A 21,711-nucleotide genomic window follows, 5' to 3' on the forward strand; every position below is an offset into this window, starting at 1 on the left:
TATATATATACCCAAGCACACACAATATTTAAAGAAATATTTAAAAAGACATTCCAAAGCCAGGTATTTTTAAGAATATCATTATAATAGGCCTATGGATTAGGACAGAGAACTTAATCCACAGAATCTTGACCAAGAAGCAAACTAGAAGGAAATCTTGACAAGATAACAAGTGATAATTCACTGAGATGTATTTACTATACTCTAGAATAGCACAGGATTTAATAAAGTGAACAAATGAATGATTCTTCATCTTTATCTTAGAGATGAATTAAAATAAAAAAAAACTAAAGCAGAAATACTATCAGTTTCCTAGTTTTTTTCCTCTTCCAGTTCTTAAATGTTAAAAAATATGCACCAAAATTAGAAGAAACTGTCAATTTTCTACCGTTTCTGGTCTATAAAGGGCAGTTTTATATAGTTAACTAGGCAGTATTCTGTTGAAAACAGTAAGGTAGGAAAGGACTGCTTCAAGAATCCTAGCAGCTCAATTTTCCCACAAGGTCGCTGTACAGACAATTTCACAAGGATAAAGACAGTAATCCTTCATTGCACTTGAAGGAAAGATCAAAAAGATTTTGCTTTTAAACTAGTTTTTTTTATTACATTTCATTTGTGTGGGTTAATTCACATATATACATACCACTGCACACATAAGGAAGTCAGAGGGAAACTTGGGGAATTCTACCTGGGATGAAATTCTAGTTGTCAGACTTAGTCAAATGGCTTTATACTTGGAGACACAATGCTGGCGCTAAGTATAAGGGTTCTTATGTCAAATAGTTTTTGAGTATTACATGGGTTGAAAAGGGCCAGCTTTTCTGTGTGTTAAGAAACCATATATTGTATGACTACTTTTGTGTGGTATTGGGGATATCTAAGGAAACAGACACATGGGAAGGAAATGTCTTCTTCATTCGCTTGTTGTAGAGCAAGATGTAAAGACCGAAGCAGAAAACAGTTTTTTACAGCATTTCATTCGTCAAGGCTGTCATTTACCTGCAAGGTTTTTCAATGTGTTTAACTCTTTCTCCAAACTCTCTAAAGCTTGCTGATCTTCTGCGTTATCTAGGAAAGGCTCATTCTGGTCAGTGACGTCTATGTATTCAATTTCTGAAATTTCAGAAGCAGCTCTGGATAGGGGTTGAGCAGCTACACTTCTTGATCGGGGATAAGAGGACAAATGAGAGCTGGAGCCTTTGCGAGCAGAACTGGAAACAGGGAAGTTCGCTGTAGAAGGTCTCTGGGATTTCTGGCCTGCGATGAGAAAAGGAAGCAGACAGCTGCTTTAAGAGCCCAAGTGTGTATCGTTTGTTTAATTTAGTGTGTTCATGCATGTGTATGTGAGAACATGCACACAAATGGGTGTGCTTCTGGATGGAGAGTGGAGTTCTCATCTCAGGAACACCTTCCAACTCATTTGAATGAAATCCTCTCGTTAGCTTAGGTTTACCAGTGTTTGGACAATGAGTACCACTGTTGTTCTTATAGCAACCATCCCAGCTCCCTGCCCTGGAGAAAAAGCATACACCAGCATGCCTGACATTTTTACACAGGATCTAGGGGCCAAACTCAGGACCCAGTGCTTAGACGGCACACACTTTACTGCCTGACCATCCAGCATGCACCAGCCCCTCTGTATGTTTACAATACAAATGACTACACTCCTAGACACAAAGCATGCCATAATGCTGGTGGCTTTGGCTGTCACTTATTTGAGCTACCCACAGTTAATTAATCCCAAATTACATTCACAGTGACATAAATAACTCCGCTGAGTCATTTTTCAATACTCAGGAAAAGAGAATCTAATCTACAGCAGTTTAGGCAAAATGCCCATTCAATAAGCCAGCTTCAGAGCAGCCTAGCATGCATTCTCCGCTCCAGTCCATCCGACAGCTGGATGCCCTTACGTGTTCCTTAAATTCTAGAAAAATAGCGCACTGCATTGGAGAGGGGAAAGATAGGATACACTGACATGTAACCATATAGAATCAAAGGGAAATTTAAAAGTAAAAAGCAAAATGGTAACTAGAGAAGTCACCCTGTATAAACTTAAGAATCAGTTTGTCTTCCTTCCTTCTTCCCCCTCTTAATCTATAGTATGTGAACACTCTCATGAGCATCTGGTTGTAGAATGTAAATAGTTCATAACCACTCACCATAACACACAGAGGGTACTGACTTAAAAGAGCATTGCAGAAATCAGTTTTAAAAATGATTTTGCTAAATGAAATTATGAATAAATTAAGTCTCTGACCCTTTTGTGACAGTGCAAAAAAAGAAGTTTTAAAGAAAGTGAATCAACAGGCATATGCCTATGTGTTCATTCTTGTTAAAATGCCCTCAAGGAATATTTTGATGATCAGAATTGAAAAGTGGTCTCCCTTTATAGAATGTGGACTGATTCAATAAGTCATTCATAGTCAGAAAGCAGCACTCTGCCCCCTCACCCAGAATTATGCCGTCCCCTAGCAGAACAGCAGCTACGGCAGTAATTCTTTACAGAAATCAAACATCCCGGATTCTCAAGAAATATTGTTCTTTCTTCTGTGTTATGGTGCTGCATCAAATGCAAAATGTAAAAGAATTTATATTGCTTATTGAAACAGAGCAAATAAAAGGAAGAAGTTATTAGTAAGGTCTGATATTTTGACAGCAGCAGCAACAGCAACAAAGGGAAGTGAGAAAACTATCAAATTCCATGGATGCCCTTGAGATAACTCAGGCCTGCACTGGCTGGTGCTTTCAGCAGCATCTGGTTACCACTGAATTTGAAGCTAATTGATCTCAATTGAAAGAAAACGTACCCAGGGGATAGATCAGATATGCTCACCACAGAGCAAGAGGACAGACCATCTTTCCGGCTGGAAATATGCTCCACTATAGTTTGGAGTCGCCGAAACACAGAGATTTTTTTTTTATTTATTTTCCTTGAGGTAGACTTATCATTCACTTTAGAATTTTATTCCTGAACATACTAATATCATTGTTAAATTTAATACTCAACACAACATGAAAGATACCCCTGATGAAAAATGGCAGTTGAAGCTATCATCCCCTACTAAACACACACACACACACACACACACACACACACACACCTACCTGTTTTTGGAGCAACTGGTGCCATCATCAGCAATGGAGTATCAGAACATGATTAATATTGATTTCTGTCAGATTCTAGATATAATAAATTCTCTGTGGTAGTGGTTTAATTATATTCTCTATGCTTAGTATTGTAACTAGACTAACTATTGAAAAGACAAAACATAGTGACGTACTGGACACAAAACTATTGATGAGGTTATGACACATAAATCAATCACCAAATAATGCTACTGTTATTCTATGTGTAACATAGAATTTGATGACACAATTATAGCATATGCTTTGGAGTAGCATTTTTTTCTTTCTGTGCAGGTGTACAGGGGCTAGGGGTCAATATAGAATTCCTTCTTCAGCCACTCATATTTTTGAGACAGTATTTCTCAAACTGATTCAGTTTAGACTGGCTGGCCACGCTAGCTCCAGGGATCATCTTGTCTCTCCTTCTCTAGTGTCTGGGTTATAGGAATACTCTGTTGTCCCTGACTTTTATATGAGCTCTAGCATTATACTCATGTCTCAATGCAAACTTGGAAAGTAATTTATCAACTGAACTGTTCTCCAGCCTCCTTGGGTAGCATTTTAGTAACAATATTTTTTATCAAAGATCCCAATACTTTAACCATGAATTACATTTTAAAAATTATAATACTGTTACTCTGCATATTTCAAAGCATTACTATTAAAAATAGAAATATTTTCTAAGATTTCTAGAAACATGTAATCATGGGGTATGGGGGAAATACTTAGCTAGGTTGCTAAGAAACATATTATGTTACTCACTGAGTCAGAAATCAGTTTGTGATTTGACACATAACCTAAATCTCACCCTCAAAATACAGGATTAGTGTAATGTCTTAAATTCCATCCAACTCTGAGAACCAGTGAATTAATACTTAATTCAATGATAAAAATCATTTATTAACTCTTAAATCTGCCAAATTCTCTATCCAAATCAAGATATTCTAAAACAAATCAGATATTGTCTCTGATGTCAATTTGCACCAAAATACTAGAACCAGCCTTCACCACTAAGGAATCACCAAAGAGTAAACAGGCTACTATTTGCTTTCTGACCAAGGAAGAATGCATGAGAAATATAAGTCGTGTTATACCATGGCTTCCAGAAGGAAGAGTCAAGGAAGGTGAAGGAAGAGTGAAGGTAAAGAAAGAGTGAAAGAAGGTGAAGGACTTGGGGACCAGCAATATGTAGGGTGGCCTCAAAGACCTCACTGGAACAGCATCTGATCTGAGATGGCAAGCATTCCCAGGAGGATCTAAGGATGGAGTGGGAGTTTGCAAAGCATCCTGTATGAAAGAGAGAAACACATCCCTAGGCTAAAAATAATCGTGTGATCTGCCTTAGAACATAGAGGAGCCAGGGAGAGACCGGGCTGGGAGGAGATGCAGTGGGGAGAGTGGAGGGAGCACATCAGGTAAGAATTATTCTTCAGGAAGGTTGTGTGTGTGTGTGTGTGTGTGTGTGTGTGTGTGTGTGTGTGTGTGTGTGACCTTCCACAGGTAGCTGCAGTATTCTTTTAGTCAACTAAATGTCACAACCTTTGTTCATTTTAAAATATAGACCCCATAAGTTATAAAATATATAAACTAATCTCCTGGCTGAAAGCATAAACAACCTACTCATTTATTATAAACAGAATTTGTTAGAAAACTAATCATATTAGGAGAGTTTTTCAAAGAGTAAAAAGGGATTTTGGAGCACAAGCCAAAATTTAACATGGTACTGGCTGGTTTTGTGTGCCAGCTTGACACAAGCAAATGTCACCAGAGAGGAAGAAGCCTCAGTTGAGAAAATGCCTCCATGAGATCCAGCTGTAAGGCATTTTCTTAATTAGCGATCAGTGTGGGAGGGCCCAGTCCTGGGTGGGTGGTTGTGGGCTCTCCAAGAAAGTGGGCAGAGAAAGCCTGTGTAAGCAAGCCAGTAAACAGCTCCCCTCCCTGCCTCCAGGATCCTGTCCTGTTTGACTTTTTGTCTTGACTTCTTTCAGTGAAGAGCAGCAAAATGGAAGTGTAAACCAAATAAACCCTCTCCAATCCAACTTGCTTTTAGGTCATGGTGTTTGGTGGAAGAAATAGAAACAGACATCCACAGAGCACTCATTAGGAGAAATGAAAGTTTAAGTGGCTAAATTTGGGCTGCATTTAGGGGAAGGTAGGCAGCATTTACAAATGAATACATGAAGCTAGTGCAAGTCAACTTGACTTAAGTGTCCTGCTGAAGGTGCCCCACAGTGTTGCATACAGTCACAGGAAGTTTTGAGGAAGACTGAATGAGGAAGAGGCTTGCCTCTAAACATGTATGTATTCTATACATTTTACCTTCGCAGATATTTTGGCAATTAAAATTCCTACCTCTACTGGCATTAGTTCAGAGTATAAAAGTCTCTGTAGCTTGCTTCACTGCCAAGAGCATTTAATTTTATTTCAGGCCACTACCTCTGTTCATTACCCATTTCCTCACTCCCTTACTGGTTACTGTTATTATTTAAAGACTCAACTAAAATGTCATATGATCTCTAATATCTGACATACCTATTTTATCATCTCTTCCAAAAAATACTATAAGTGCATGCGCGCACACACACCACTATTATAACTAATATACTATAATTTAACTTGTATGTCCTTATATTTAGCAGTTTTCTCAAAATAGAACTTTTGAAGATTCTACCGTAACACAGCAGAGAATGACTGACAGATGCAGATCATCAGGTGTCTTAATTCTGTATAACTCAACATCTTTAATGATGAGATCAGCAAATTTGCATTATAACATGTTTTCTAGTTGGTGTTGATACTGGCATCTGGGAACCTTTGGATGGCCTCTAAGCTTAGTGTCTAGCCACTGCCAGCCACTGGGGATAAAAGGGAAGTGGCTGGCCTAGGACAGGTGCTACATTCAAGGTGTTTCATAGTAAGTACTCACTGATGGATGTGCCCCAGATACCTAAAAGCTTTTGGCTATTTACTTGGGAAGATGTGTCTTAGTAACAGAGTTCTCACAGCAGGTGTCTAAATGTATTTTCAACAATACATAGAACTTAAAACACAGTTCTTTCTCCCTGCTCAGGAGGCAGGAAGCAGAATACTTGAGACTGCTTTTCAATTTGATGTGACAATAGGCATCTAATTATAGAGCTCCAAAAAGTTTAATCACAAATCGATAGTTTGATACTAAAAATTTTATATCTGACAGGAAATCACGACAAACTCAAACGGAAAGGATTAACGCTAGCTGACGGATTTAGGGCAAAAAAGATATATAAATCTTAGACAAGTGAACAACTCATATGTAATTAAATTTTTGTCTTGAAAAATATTGTTTCTTTTCTTTTTCTTTCTTTCTTTTTTTTGCGGGGGGGGGGCTTGAGTCAGGGTTTCTCTGTGGTACAGTCCTGACTGTCCTAGAATTCACTCTGTAGCCCAGCCTGGCCTCGAACTCACAGAGATTCACCTGCCTCTACCTCTCTAGTGCTGGGATTAAAGGCATGCGCCACCACCACCCAGCTTGAAAAGAGTTTTTAAACCAAAGCAAATAGCATTCTTGTCAAGTATTCCTCCTTCGTTGCAATCTTGCTGAGACCAGGAACAATACCCATGCATCCTCTGTCCCCAGACCCTCACATGGTGCTAACATGCTACACATAACTGTACTGAACTGATTTAAATTTTTCTTTTATGTATATATATATATATTACAACTACATATGAAATGCAGAATAAAGCAGATATACTTTGGCATGTATTATGGAATAGGAGTAATATGCTAACCCTACGGAGGGTAAATGAAGCAGGAAAGTAACTATAATAGAGAGCCAACAGATATATATATATATATATATATATAACTGTGTACACATAACACTAAGTAAATAAATGGAATCATAATCTTTAAAAATAAAAGAACCCACTGTAAAAAATATAGAACATTAGATTTAAGTACAAATGATATCGACCCTGGTCCTAATGCAACCTCAATAAAGTTCAGTGATTTTTACAAATGGGTATAGATAATCACAAGATCTGTAGGTCTCTTTCAAGTCTCTCTCCTTAGGACTTAAAGAATCCTATGGAGTAGGAAGCAGAGAGATAGAAGGAATCAGAGGGCCTGAGGACACCAGGAGAACACGTCCCACTAAATGAATTAAGCAGGGTACATATGGGCTTACAAACACTGAAGGAGCAAGCACCTGGCCTGCAAGGGTTTCTGCCAGGTCCTCTGCGTATGTGTTATGGCTGTTACCTTGGTGTTTTATAGGACTCCTCACTGTAGGAGCAGGTGAGTTTTTCACTTTCTTTGTCTGCTCCTAGGACTCCTTTCTTCCTGTTGGGTTGCTTTGTCCTATCAGCTTTGGTGTGAGGGCTTTTGCCTTGTCTAATTGTATTTTATTTTGACTATTTGGTTGTTGGCTCTTGGAGGCTTATTCTTTGTGAAGAGAAACAGAGGGGAATGAATCTGGAAGAGCTGGGGAAGAGGGAAATTGTAGGAGTAAAGAGAGGGTAAAATGTGGTCAGGATGAATTGTATGAGAGAATGTATTTTTATTTAATGGAATGAATCAAGTAAAGCATATGAAATAAAGCATAAAAGCAGCAAAACTATAAAGAACTTGTATGGATATTCTTTGAGGGTTGCTCAAAGCATATCATATTCTGAGCTATATTTGCAATATGATTCATAATATGTTACTGTGGAAAATAGCTAAACAATATAATCTGTCTTTGAGAGAAATAATGAGTTCATTTGTTGGCTAGATTTTCTGCCTTTAGATTTTGGAGTGGGGTATAACGGCAAAGAAAAAACATTTTGGATGACTAATAATAATTGGGCAAGAATCAAAGAAGCAAAGAGAGGAGGCCAGCAACATGATACTGCTGCTTTCCCATTGACTGTACCTGTCTTTTGCTGTTGCAGATTAGGAAGTGGATTTTCAGCACTTGGCAGATCATGCAAGGCATCTGCACCATCAGCATGCTCACTTAAGCTGCTGTCTGGGATCCACACTTTGTCTTCTGAAACAGGAAGATGATAACGTAAAACAAAGTATAAAATAAGGTAAGGTCCACAAACTTTAATGTTCAGTGAACGTAGTAGAAGAGACATGGATGGAATGTTAAAGCCAGAAGATGGGGAGAAGGAGCATAAAATGCTCTTCTTCATGTGCTGCAACCATTGCACTCATGACCTGAGAAGAACTGCTTTTATCTTTCTCTATTCTATATACCTTTCTTTACTTCTAACTCCATAACTTGCCGTGTCACTGGGTGGCTGGCCTCTGATGTCATCCTCCCCTCCTTCTTTGGCTCCTTCATCTTCTCTTTCCAGATTTCTCCTCCTATTTACCCTCCTTGCCTCCCAGCCCCACCTATCCTTTCTCGTGCTTAGCTACTGGCTGTTCACTTCTTTATTAGCCCAATAGGGTATTTTAGACACATAAAGTTACACAGTTTCAAGAGTTAAACAAATGCAGCATAAAAGAAAGGGTTGCTTTCCTTTATAGACATAATATTTTAACAGTGATTTTCCAACTATTTCCCCTAGAGTTTGAGAAGTATGGGACATACATAAGATCAAAGATAAATAGATATATAGTGACTTACATAGTCTCATCATATTTTTTACACTTTATTTTATAAAATGTAATTTTTCCACATTCTTCCACATGATAAAACTTGCAACACTGTACTAAATAAAATATACTGGTCTACTTATATGAATGAGTTAAGCAGAATAAAAAAAATGATACAAGAAGACTGAAGAATGGTATTAGCTGGGGGTTAATGAGAGGCTAATGAGTTATGTTTAATGAGAATAGAGTTTTGATCTAATAAGATAAGACGTGTTCTAAAGACAAATGGTACTGATGTTATATGTCATTATGAAAGTAAACAGTATCACTGAGTTGTATACTGAAAAACAGTCAAAAAGCAAGTTTAAGTTATTTGTGTTTTAGAACAATAAATGACAATACAAATATTTCAGAAAAAAAACAAATTACAAGTAAATCTTAGAAATTAAGGAGATTTTAATATTTTTATGTTGTGTTTTAAGGCAAAATTTAAAGTGCCGTTATATATTGCTTAGGTGATGAAGTGCTTCGGAGATTTACTATTCTGTGACATTGAAATAAACAAGGCTCTTAAATTCTTAACACGATCTCCCTCCTACATTATTGTTGTCCCTTCCTTACTTTCTGAGCCGGGTGGCCCAAAGGTCATCTCATTCCTGAGCAGAATTTACCTGAGAGTGTGATCGTGGAACAGGGATGGCTGCCTCGTATACTTGGTGAAGGAAGGGAGCCGAGTCTTTCCTTCTTACCGACTGTAAAGAACTTCTCAAGTCCTTGATACCGTTCATTTACAGGTTTTTTTCTGAGGGCTATGTCTTGTAACAGCTGGAGAACATTTAACAATTTACTTTCTAGCTCATGGAAACAAAGTCATGCATTCATTCATTGAGCAACTTATTATGACCTTGAAAGCAGTTCAGCTAGAATAACTTTCAGAGTGTAATAGAGAAAGAAAACAATACAATATTTAGATCCAACTGGATCCGAGCAATGAAAAGTTGGAATTATAAACTAGAAGTGGTAATCAATCTAAAATTACAAAATAAAACATTTTTTTCTTTCTGTTCTCAATCTTTCATTTTCTTCCTTTAGTCCAATGGTTTCCTATACTCCTAATATTGTAATCCTTTGAGACAGTTTCTCATGTTATGGTGACTCTCACACATAAATGAATTTTGTTGCTATTTCATAACTGTAATTTTGCTACTGTAACAAATGGTAATATAAATATCTGATTTCTATCCCTGTGAAAAAGTCATTTGACCCCCTGGGTGTCTCAACACACAAGTTGAAAATCAGTGTTTTAGTACATTTTCATGTAAATTATGCAGGAATGAGGAAACTCTTACATATGCCTCACAACTAGTGTCTCTATTATAACTATTATAAAAATAATACAATTGATGTGGGATGTCCTTCACTAGACTCACAAGGAACACAATCTGATGCAGAAGCCATGGAGGGTTGTTCCTTACTGGCTTGCTCCTCATGGCTTACTGGGCCTGTTCTCTTATAAAACAAAGAACCTTCAGCCTAGGGATGGACCCCAAACCCTTCCCAATCAGACACTAATAAAGTGCCTTACAGTGAGATATTAAGGAGATATTTTCAAATCCGATGTTTCCTTCTATCAGATAACTCTAATTTATGTCTAGTTGACATAAGAGTAACCAGCACACATAGAGAGATCATTTATTTAAAAAATATGAATCCTAAAAGGAAACAAGTAACAATTACCACAAACTATGTATGTGTTTCAAAATACCCTTTATTAGGATAATGGAAAATGCACTTTATTGTTCAATAAAAATATCTGTATATTTAGGTTATTATATCAACTGAGTATATGGGTTCTTCAAAGCCATTTGATTGACTTTTCACAAATAAGTTACTATAATTGGTTCACCATTTTTTTCTGATTTCTGAGTTTATATTCTGAAAAACAGTGATTTTCTAATTTCTCCATCAAAAGCACACTAGTCTTATGAAGTCATTAAGGAATTTTATTCCTTTTTATTTGCATAACAGATTGAGTGATTGGAATAGAACATAAATCACTTAATGATTTATTAAATTGATCTACAGTCTTGCTTTGTTTCATTGGAAAACTGCAGAAAAGCAGGTGCATTTAGCATTAGCTCAAATGTTCATTGTGTGTTCATTATATAATATGACTATTACGTTTTTAAAGAAAGTGAATTTATTTTCATTTTAAACATTGAAAAGTATAAGGACTAGGGTCTATGTCTGTTAAGATTCTTCTTCATCAACCATTCCATGGAGAAAGATGGAAGGAAAGAATAAGAGACCAAACTTACTGTTCTAACAACTCTGCCAAATAACAAAACTACTTCCCCAACAACAGCCACCTGGCAATCCTAAGAAAACGTGCACATGATGTGATCAGTGCTTGTACACTCTACCTCTTGACTTTAATACTTGTTGCAATGCAGATAAAGTTTCCAACATCGGAACTTTGGAAGAAACAAGGAAATCATGCCATATGGCATCTGTCTCTTTAGATTATTAAATTTATTCACACTGAATTTTCATAAGTCGTATTGATTGATAATCTATGTCTCTTTTCAAAGTTTTGAATTATTTGAAAATATCCCAATGTAATAGCATTTTAAAATGATACCTGACTTTCAATTAACTATATACATTTTTGTACTTTTTGTTCCTGCCTGTACATCCAGAATTGTGTCTTACTAATCTTTTTATACTAATAACAGTTTCTAGTCTTGTTGTAATATTTGTTCTTATCATCACTGTTTCTTTCTAAATACATTAAAGTTAGTTTATTATTGAGTCTGCATTACTTTTAGTGCCAGGTCCATGATTCGTTGATTTATTTTTGCTTTCTTTAATTCGTTTATGGAATATGTATTTGTTTTTACTCACAGTGGCTTTATACCTCCCAAAAAAACTTACACTTGAGCTTAAAAGTATTTTACACTGAAAATGGGTTTAATACACCTGAGCTCTCAAAATTATACTTTATCTAGATGTCAGCAGTAACTAGAAGCCTCTGTGGATCTTACTAAATATTCCAAGACAATGAAAATTAAACTTCACAATTGAAATATGGCTCTAATAAATGTGTAATGCTTTTAACGGAATAATAAAGGCATAATTTGTAAACAGAACCATGGTAAAAGACCATCTGTACACATTTTGTAGTAATTAGTTTTTCAACTTTACATATGAGATCCTCTCTGGGAAAAAAAGAGGAGACTGAAAAACAGAGGAAAAGAGAGAAAAAATGGAATTATCCAAGATTTCAACCATCTGCGAACCTTTTATGGTATCAGGGATGCTGTCAGAAGGCTCCAGACATTTTGCTCTGAGAACTGGATTTTTTTTTATTCACAAATGCATTAGATGTCAGAGTACAAAGTCCATAACAGCTCCCTGAGCCACTTTTGACTGAGCTTTCTGAAGCACAGATAAGGTCAGATTTTCCCCCACACAGCTAGCATTCCCTAAGTGCAAGACTCCTCGCCTATATGAACAGACATATCAAACCGTCTTCACAATGACCTCTGGAAATTGGGAAGAGGAATTCTTGCTTTTTCTCCTTGCTGAAATCCACACCATTATCTACTGCTTTCTTCAGCGGGGCAGTAGGAAGACAAGTTCATTGGAAATGAGACCTTCTGTGGCAAAACAACGGCTGGGTCATTTGTGGAAATGTCCTTCGGGAAAGGATTTGAGTTTACACCCCACACACACATCAGGGCATTACTAGGAATGAGCAACACCAGTACATATATCCTGGTTTGGAAATTGCAGGCAAGAAAGTACACCCAACTGCATAGGAACATACAGACCTATGCAAAAATTATAGCTTTATGGTTCCATTCCCATGTCAGATATTTTATAGACTTGGCCCAGATCTGTGCAGATCAGTTTCTTTCATCTTGCTGCGCCTGTGGTTAATTCTCTTAGTACCAGATCCCTCCCACAGTATCTGAGAAAATGTACAAAAATCTGGAGTTTTGAAGAAGTCTCAGTTCCAATTTTATATTTCAAAAGCACTACCTTTTTGACAGAACGGTGCACACACACACGGAAAAATCCAGACTATGCCAAACAGAATTAGCATGAACTCAAGTTCTGTTCCCCCATGTGTTTTGGGGATTGTTTCTGTTTAGGTTGCATAAATGGATTTTAAATTTTAAGGCTTATAAAACGGTTGATTTACTTGATTTACAAGGCATTTAGTACTAATAATTACAGCTACAATAGACCTCTACTAATTACAATGGAGATTCCAAAACAGTTTAAAAAGAGGCATGAATGCAAAGATGAGCTATGTTGTTTGCTCCACTACTTCTTCCTTAGCCATATTCCTGAAATCATGACTTTCTTTACCTGCATCATAGACAATGGTCCTTTTCTATGCACCTTAACTGATAGTATTTCCAATAATAAATGGATTGATGCACATATGTGTATATATACATATATAATGCAAATGTGTGTTTCCACACACATACACACACACACACATATATATATATATATATTAGACTGCTGCATTAAACTCTATAAGAGAATTGTGTTTGAAAAAGAACCATTTTTCTTATTATGAATATGTAGTGGTTCCATTTCTGTACCATTTGTTATAGAAAAATGCTCGTTAAAAGGACATTTATCTAGCCAGGCAGTGGTGGCGCATGTCTTTAAACCCAGCACTTGGGAGGCAGAGGCAGGTGGATCTCTGTGAGTCTGAGGCCAGCCTGGCATACAAGATCTAGTTCCAGGACAGGCTCCAAAGCTACAGAGAAACCCTGTCTCAAAAAAAGAAAAAGATATTCATCTTATAAGATTTTGTCAGATGCAAGCCCCTAGGGTCTGTTTCCATACAAATCATGCTTTAAATATCACAGTATAAGACAGCACATTTTAACTTCAGTAGAAAATAACACTCTGATATATATATATAAAAAACATCATTTTCTCAACATTATCCTTATAAACTGTAAATTAATAAACTTATTATGTATTTACCGGTGGTGTCTTTGTAGTTTTTAAATCTTCAAAGTTAGGCTTCTCCTTCAGATTGCTACCTTCCAAGGATATGCTGGTATCTTGAGATGAATTCCCCTCTATGAAGGATGTATGTAAATCTACAGGTGGCTTAGAATCCTTGCTCCAAAATGACATGTAGGAATCACCAGAATTTTGGTTGTTTTCTGGGTCTGTATTTTTTTCTGTTACATTTTGTTCAAAAGAGCTGGTTTCTCCTACTTTTTTGAGCTCATGAGAAGAAAGACCAGACTCCATACTATTGCCAAAATCTGTATTTGAAGAGCCTGTTGTTGAAAACACATTTAACAACATCCTAATATATTAAAAACATAAACTAAATTGTTAACAAAAGTCCAGAATTAATTCTTTTAACCTATGAATCTTATTTTACCAAAATTTATTTACATATTTTCATATTTTACCTATTTGGGCCATATAGTACAAATCTGTGGACAAGGAAGTGAATTAAGTAGATTTAAAACAATGAGGGGCAAAGTAGTGACATCTGCTCTACAAAGACACAAAATGAGCAAGACAATATTAATCATCACCGTGTTATGCCTGCCCCGAATGTCCTCATTTAGATCATTAGTCTTCGCTGGGAGGAAGAGTGGAATTATCGCCACTCTCCTGTAAAACTGTCAGTGTATAGACAAACCTCAACCAATTAGACCGTGAAGTGAAACTTAGCAGACAGCATTAGTCATGCCCTCCCTTCTTTGAACACTATGCATGACTAAAGTAAATTCCGGGTGGAAAAGCACCGAGCAAGGTGCTAGATTGTGGAAAATGTGAGAGACTTTGATCAAGACTTCTATGGTATAAATGGCAGACTGCAATCCCAAAATGTTGCCTGTTATTACCAAATATTTATATAACTTTGCAATTATACATAGTAAATGAAAACTCCCCTTCACACTGCTGTAATTAATAAAATCATTAGTATTATGAGAAATGAGATAAATGTATAGAACAGATATATACTACTGAAAGAAAGTCAGGAAGGCTGGAAAACAGTGAAAGATCAACAATAATAATAAATAATGCTTATCTCTTAGATGGATCAAAATATAAAAATATCAGATTCATTAGAATAAATGATGGCCTTGTGTCTTGAAAAGTATGCAGATAATTTTAATAGTGTATTTGAAGACTGAAATATACTCCTGGTGAAAACCTTCTCATAATGCTCTGTAACTAATAATGTAATAAAGCCTGTATATAAATAACAGAAGCCAGAAAATGAGAGAAAGCCTTTGGGGAAATATTATACCTGACAAAGAATATTATCAAAAATAAAGAAAGCACTCCTAAAATTCTAGAATAGCCAAACAAACTAAAATGGGCAAAGTGTGAACAAATATCTCATTAAAATAACATAGGGGATAGATATATTAGAGTGCTTACCTAGAAGAATATATAAAGATTTAGTTTAAAATCCCAGCAACACACATGCGTGAGTGCACATATACACATACACATGCACATACATGTACACATGTGCACATATGTCTAACAAAATCATATACAGTTAGTAAATAAATATATCAAAAATATTAACTATCAGATTTCACTAGGGAGCTGGAAGTAACATCAATAGCTAGTGAATACGATAGCGAGAGGAATTTTTTTCCATGAGGAAATGCAAAATCTCTCAGTTACTCTGATAGAAACACTTTGGTTTAAATATGAACTGCCATCCACAGGCTCATACATTTGGACACTTTTTCTCCAGCTTGGTTGCAAGGTTATAGAACTTGTGGAAGGGAGAACCTTGGGGGAGGAAGTACGTCACTAGGGGTGGGACTTGAACTTTTATTGTCTGACCTCACTTTTTGGTTTTCCTCTCTGCTACCTGTAAAGAGATAAAATTTGATGATTCTGCTTCATGAACAGCTGGGGATCCTCCTACCATGTTTTCTTTGACACAGTGGACTCTACATGTTCTGTAACTGCAGTCTAAAATAAACCTTGTATTCCCAGTCATCATTGAGTCACAGAAAGATAACTCATACATGGAATCTAGTAGAGGCTATATTCATAGTTGCCAAGCACTGGAAACAGAATATTCATAATTAATGGGAAAACTAAATAACTTGAAGTTCACTCATACAGGGGAATATTCCTCAGCATTTTGATGTGGAATGTTGCTAGTGGGGGAAGCTGTGTAGATGATGCGAGTGAAAAGGAAGTATGGGGGTGCTGTGCACTTCCTGCTCAACTTTGATGTAAATCAAAAGCATTTCTAAGCAAAAAAAAAAAAAACATGTCTCAATGTCTATGAATTAATACACAGATACTTATGTTCACAATTTTCCCAAACCCACCTGGTAGGTGACTCTATCTTAGAGACGGTAACAACCAGATATGGGTCCACAACACTAAGTTGCAACGTGCATATGTAGTTCATACTGGTCAGGCCAGTTGAAAAATGTCAGGGGAAGTAGGAAACCACTCGTCTTCTTCCCCTTCTGCTGGCCAGTCAGCTTATTGTCAGATGTAAATCAGTTATTTTAAAGAATGCCCTTGGGTATCCGTCAAGTTCTTCAGATATATACCTTCTGGTTTCCTGAAAATCTTGGGTTTATAAAATATAGTCTCTGAAAAGAAGCTTAAAAATCATCCAGTAACTAAATTAGAGATTAATAAAAGGAAGTCAGGAAAAGATGATGGCATTTCAAGGTGACACAGATTGATGTACAGATATGAATATTAAATCTGATGACCAAGTCAGGGCATTTCAGTGTTCCTCTGTAGATAATGATCTTAAAACTTAGGCCAAAAAAGTCAGAAAAATATCTATCCAGTGTTCAGATCTACAAAGTTCAAGAGAGCTAGAGGTAATGATAGCACAGAAATAAAAATGGAATGACTTTCTTTGGCAAAGGATTTATCTCACAGAAACTTCACGTCATATGTTTTTATGGAAAGCTATTTTTTTTGGGGGGGGGGGGCTTATTTGGCTGACACTTCTACATTACTGTTCATCACTGAAGGAAGTCAGGACAGGAACTCAAACGGCAGAATCCTGGCAGGACCTGATGCAGAGGCCTTGGCGGGGACTGCTTACTGGCTTGCTTCACATGGCTTCCTCAACCTGCTTTCTTCTTTTTTTAATTGATTTTTATTGAGCTCTATATTTTTCTCTGCTCCTCTCCCAGTTTCTTCCCTCCCCCCCCCTCCCCTTCAACCCTCTCCCAAGGTCATGAGCACCATGGAGAGCTATTTAATTGTATGTGAAGGCAATGAAATCCCACTCAGACTTTCATCATGTAAATTTCTTCTATGTAAGTTTAAATGCTAATTTACCCCATAATAAATTTTATAGAGCCCCATATAGATTGTAATTGCTTATAAATACAACACTGTTATCTATTGATTAAAAGATTATTTACAAGAGAATTACATGTTCTCAATCAATTTTCTTACAAGTATCACTTTTTCTTTTTTTATAATGACCAGAAAAATAAGAAATATGTTCCTGGGCTACTACATCTTTGGTATTATTAAATTAGCCACATTCATTATTAAGATATATTAAGCAAAAAGGAGACCATTACCTTTTAAGCCATCCTTATGGTATGTAGAATTTGTTCTCAGACAAAGACTTAAGAAGTCTGCTTTTCCTCTGTTGAAAACAAGATGTTGATGGATGCCATGTTCACGTGGAAAGCAGTTCCGATCATCAGGAAATGGAGAACTGTCATGTTTTGAGAACAAGCACAAATAACAAGTTGGAAGGAATAGTCTCCGAAAGTTCCGGGTTTTTGTTGCATCAGATTAAAATATAATATTGGCTTTAAATTTTCAATAAACATATTCTATACAATACAAGCTAAGTTGTATTATTTACAAGAAATATATAATGTCATTAACTGCAACTAAACTACAAAATTCTAATAGAAATTTCCTACTTACTAATATGTTTGAATTCTGACATCTTTCATGAACATTGAAATTTGGTAAAATTTCAACCACAGCATGTCATGAACGTATATGCACCCCCATTCGGAAGTGAAAGATAAAAGCAGTATATAATACATTATGGTTGCCAACAATGTATACTTTCTATATACACAGCTGTACTGCAACATTCACAACAGACTGCGCAACCCCAGATTTTTATGTAAACTCTATAATCAAAAACTCACAGATTATTTTTAACCAAAATGTCATCTCAGGTCACTCACGATTCAAAGAAAAAGAGGTAGTATCGTTCTGTAGGTACCTACAAACCAATGTGGGAAGACTAACGCCAAACCATATTGGGTAGTTTCCTTCACCACTTTTAGCGAATTACACGGGAGTCAAAGAAGATAGAGGATAATATTGATGAAAGAAGAAAATAGGGGTCAGAATGATGATTCAGTGTGTGAGGAGACTTGTTACCAGGTCTTATAACCTAAGTTCAATCCAAAAACCTATATGGTAGAAGGGGAGAACTCCTTACAAGCTGTCCTCTGATCTTCACACGCAAGTATATGCCAACATACAGAGTACAGAGACACGTAATAAATTAGTAATACACAGGACACGTAGTAAATTATTAATTAATTACTAGATTTGTTTTAAAGAAGCAAGCAGAACTGTCTTTCATTTCCTTCAGGAAACACAATAATGGACAATAGCCTCTCAAGTACTGATCAGAAAGTGTCTCCTGTTAAAACATCTGTATCTCTGCTGTTCACCATTTGAGACCCTTTGTTCAGACAAAGAGTTGCCTAGAGTTCCCAGGCATCACTTTGATTCAGAGCTGCTGTAATACATTGGGAAGGGCAGAACCTGATGTAAATGAAGCACCATCAGAGGAGGTGCTTATCAGAAGCTGCATGTCACTGTTGAGTCACATCAAGCCTTTGTGATTAGACACCAGAAATTCTACAGTTCATAGAAAGGGGGTAATATTGAACTTTACTAGCAAGAAAAAATAGATTTCATTGTTCATATGGAAATGGCACAATAGCACAAAACTATTGTAAAGCGAGCTACTATACTTCTTTTGCCAATCACATTTTAGGCTTTGCCCTCAGAGCAGTATTATGCTAGCGGGCTCCTGAACCTGATCACTTATGTAACTTCTTATTTTACAGTTCCAAAGAAATCACAGTCAAATAGGATCATTAGAGAAAAGAAGGCTGATATAAACTATATCTGACATGGAAAATTACTTCAAATGATAATCACAAATTTCACAATAATATATAAAATAATACAAATATTAGACAAAGAAATTATTATTTTGTATGTAAAAAGTAATATGTAGAAATTTCTACATGACTTAAAAAAATTAACATTAATATATATCCAGCTAGAGAGATGGATGATAATTTCATGGATATATTAGTTGGTATTATATTTTGCTAATCTGTAGATCAAATCAACCCTACAGCCTCATCCATGTTAGACAAACAGTCAACCATGGCCCTGCCCTTTGTGACTGGTGTTTGAAGAGGGATGCTAAAAAGAAATCCAAAAAGAGTAACCAAAATGAATGAAAATAATCTTACCTTAACTGACTCTCTGCATCAGCTAATTCAACTCTGTAAGGTACAGCGTTCTCTGGTTCTTCAACGTCTGCTTCATGAGTCTTATTAAATACATGTTACATAATATTAGTATGCTCAATAAGTTCACTAGCCAGTTAAGTGTTGGTAATGTTTATATTTTTCCCTACAAATGACTCTCTAGCTAAATCACATATGTTTCAGGGAGACCAGATTCAACCGTTCTTCCTTGAGGGCACTAAATATTTCATTCAATTTTTACAATTGTCACATTTGCGACCAATAATAGAAACTTAAGCAACAACTGTCGTTCCCCGTAGATGAGTGACTAGTGCTTTCCCGGTTTTCTTACTGTCTCTCTACAATTTATTTAAAGAACCAAAATTTTAATAAAAGGTGTATATATATATACATATATATGTGTGTGTGTGTATGCATGTGTGTATATATGTATGTGAGAAAGTATGTGTGTACTTGACTAATATATCTCACTTATTTAGAGACTTAATGAAACATTGATAAAAGAAAGAAAAGCTGTAGCAGCTATCAATATAGCAGCCATAGAAAGAGCAAGATGTAGATTCTATATTCTTATTTTCTGAAACAGCAAACCCCAAAGTCAGAATGATTTGGAGAAAGTGGTAATTCAGCTATTAGATAAGTAGGAAGTCAAAACACAGGGACTGGATCACATCTGAGTCATTTTGTTTGAGCTCTGCTTGGATATCTCTGGTTCCATTGTAACTTCCAAAAATGTGCTGACATTATTGTAAAACCTCTCAAACTATAAATACTGTCTTTTCCTTTAAAGGGAAATAATATTAATGATATTATAGAAACCACATTTACAGTTAATTATATTTAAATAACATTCCATGTAATGAAACTGATCTTTTTGTGAAAGCCTTAGAAAAACAAAGAACTAAAGAGACACCAAAACTATACTCTATGAACTAACACAGAAAACATGAGTTCACACCCTATGATTCATGCCTCCATAAAAGTAGAAATGGTACATTTGCATGCAGGTCTATTCTCTATAATAAAAATTATAGTTTTATATTTATCAACCATCTGGAATCCAAACATAAAAGTCTTCTTAAACTCTAATGAATTCTTAGCAAAATCTTACTGATAATAATAAGATATCACTATTACATGTTTTCCATGTTGAAGACTTCAAACATTATCTACTTACACCATCCAGTTCTACTATTGTTAGAGATGGTGGAGGTCTTTCTATATTCAGTTTTTCTACTCGCATAAAAAGAGGTGGATATTGGACTTTGATCTCCTCAACTAGGAAGAAAAATTGGAAAACAATATTAGCAAACAACATGTCTGATAATTTGTTTTCTAGAAATATTACTGTCTACAATAAAGGAGCAGTTGTTTGTGAATCAACACGAAGATGGGAACACTATCAATTCCTTCAGCTCAGGCAAAACATAAAGCTATTGAGTTTAAAGTCAGGTACTATACCAAATAAAAGGTGATGGAGTTTAATTAGTCGAGATAAGAATGATACATGGACAAAAGTTAAAAGCATGCGTTAATAATTGCTTATTTATATAATTTTAAGCAATAAGTGTTAAAGATCTTGTTAAAGCTCAACTGACCGTCACTATCAACATCATTTTCATTCTGAGAGCTCTGTGCCTCCATAGTAGCTTCAGAGGGATGTGGGGATGTATTTAATAGTATGTTCTGAAGTTGTTCCTGTGGAGTTCTACAAAACAATAAAAACGTAATCAAAAGAGAAAAATATCAATAGAATTTTCCTGGACAAGATGTGTACTTGTCAAGTGAATGAGAATTGAAAATTAATGATGACATTTTCATCATAATATTAATCCTCAGATTATTGTGATTAATAAAATTTTAATTTAATGAAGGTTTTTCAATCAATTCCACATCACCCAAGGAGTTTTTCAACTGCATACTGTGTTTTGTTTAAAATGAAGACCAAAGTCACAAGTCAGTATTCTCTCAAAAAACGTTATGGAGTCCAAAATCCATGGCATGTTGTTGACAAAGCTAATTTGCAAGTGTATGTTTTATCTCACGCACATAGCACTATGGTAACGAGTTCTAAGGCATCCTGCGGACACTTAACCAAATATTCAGCACACCACAAGAGTGGTAAAATGGGGTCACGTTATCCAAATGTGCACTGTAATGTCTGTGGCATCTATTACCTAATTAACCTCTAGGATGGCTGCAGCCTGCTTCAAACGGCAAAGATGGAGCTTGGAACTTTTCAGAGTTCAAGAGTGTGTATTAATTGTGGAGGATGTTCAGAGGATCGTGAGGAGAAAGTCCATGTGTGCGGTGATCAAAGACAGCTGCACCACCCTCCCAGAGCCTGCAAGCACACGTGTTTGCCATTAAAAGACAAAGCTGTCTCACTGATATTGTTAACGCCAAAAGAAAGTTAAAAATTGCCCATTTTTGTTCTAACTCCTTTTGGTG

At 36.1% G+C, this 21,711-nt stretch overlaps 1 protein-coding gene across 1 annotated transcript in view; it reads right to left on the reverse strand.

Moving 5' to 3' along the window:
- The window catches only part of Zbbx (zinc finger B-box domain containing), a 172,250-nt gene that overhangs the window by 94,586 nt on the left and 55,953 nt on the right, over window positions 1–21,711 (reverse strand). Inside the window, exons 11-18 of the mRNA XM_050147566.1 lie at window positions 20,859–20,968; window positions 20,438–20,538; window positions 19,243–19,322; window positions 17,296–17,435; window positions 13,715–14,019; window positions 9,370–9,523; window positions 8,025–8,141; window positions 1,000–1,257 (exon numbers count right to left, since the gene is read on the reverse strand). Coding sequence (XP_050003523.1) covers window positions 1,000–1,257; window positions 8,025–8,141; window positions 9,370–9,523; window positions 13,715–14,019; window positions 17,296–17,435; window positions 19,243–19,322; window positions 20,438–20,538; window positions 20,859–20,968 — 1,265 coding nt within the window. The remainder of the gene's footprint in view (window positions 1–999; window positions 1,258–8,024; window positions 8,142–9,369; window positions 9,524–13,714; window positions 14,020–17,295; window positions 17,436–19,242; window positions 19,323–20,437; window positions 20,539–20,858; window positions 20,969–21,711) is intronic.

The sequence above is a fragment of the Alexandromys fortis genome, unplaced genomic scaffold (genome assembly GCF_014885135.2).
Source record: "Alexandromys fortis isolate MF-2015 unplaced genomic scaffold, M_Fortis_MF-2015_v1.1 scaffold_53, whole genome shotgun sequence".
NCBI lineage: Eukaryota > Metazoa > Chordata > Mammalia > Rodentia > Cricetidae > Alexandromys > Alexandromys fortis.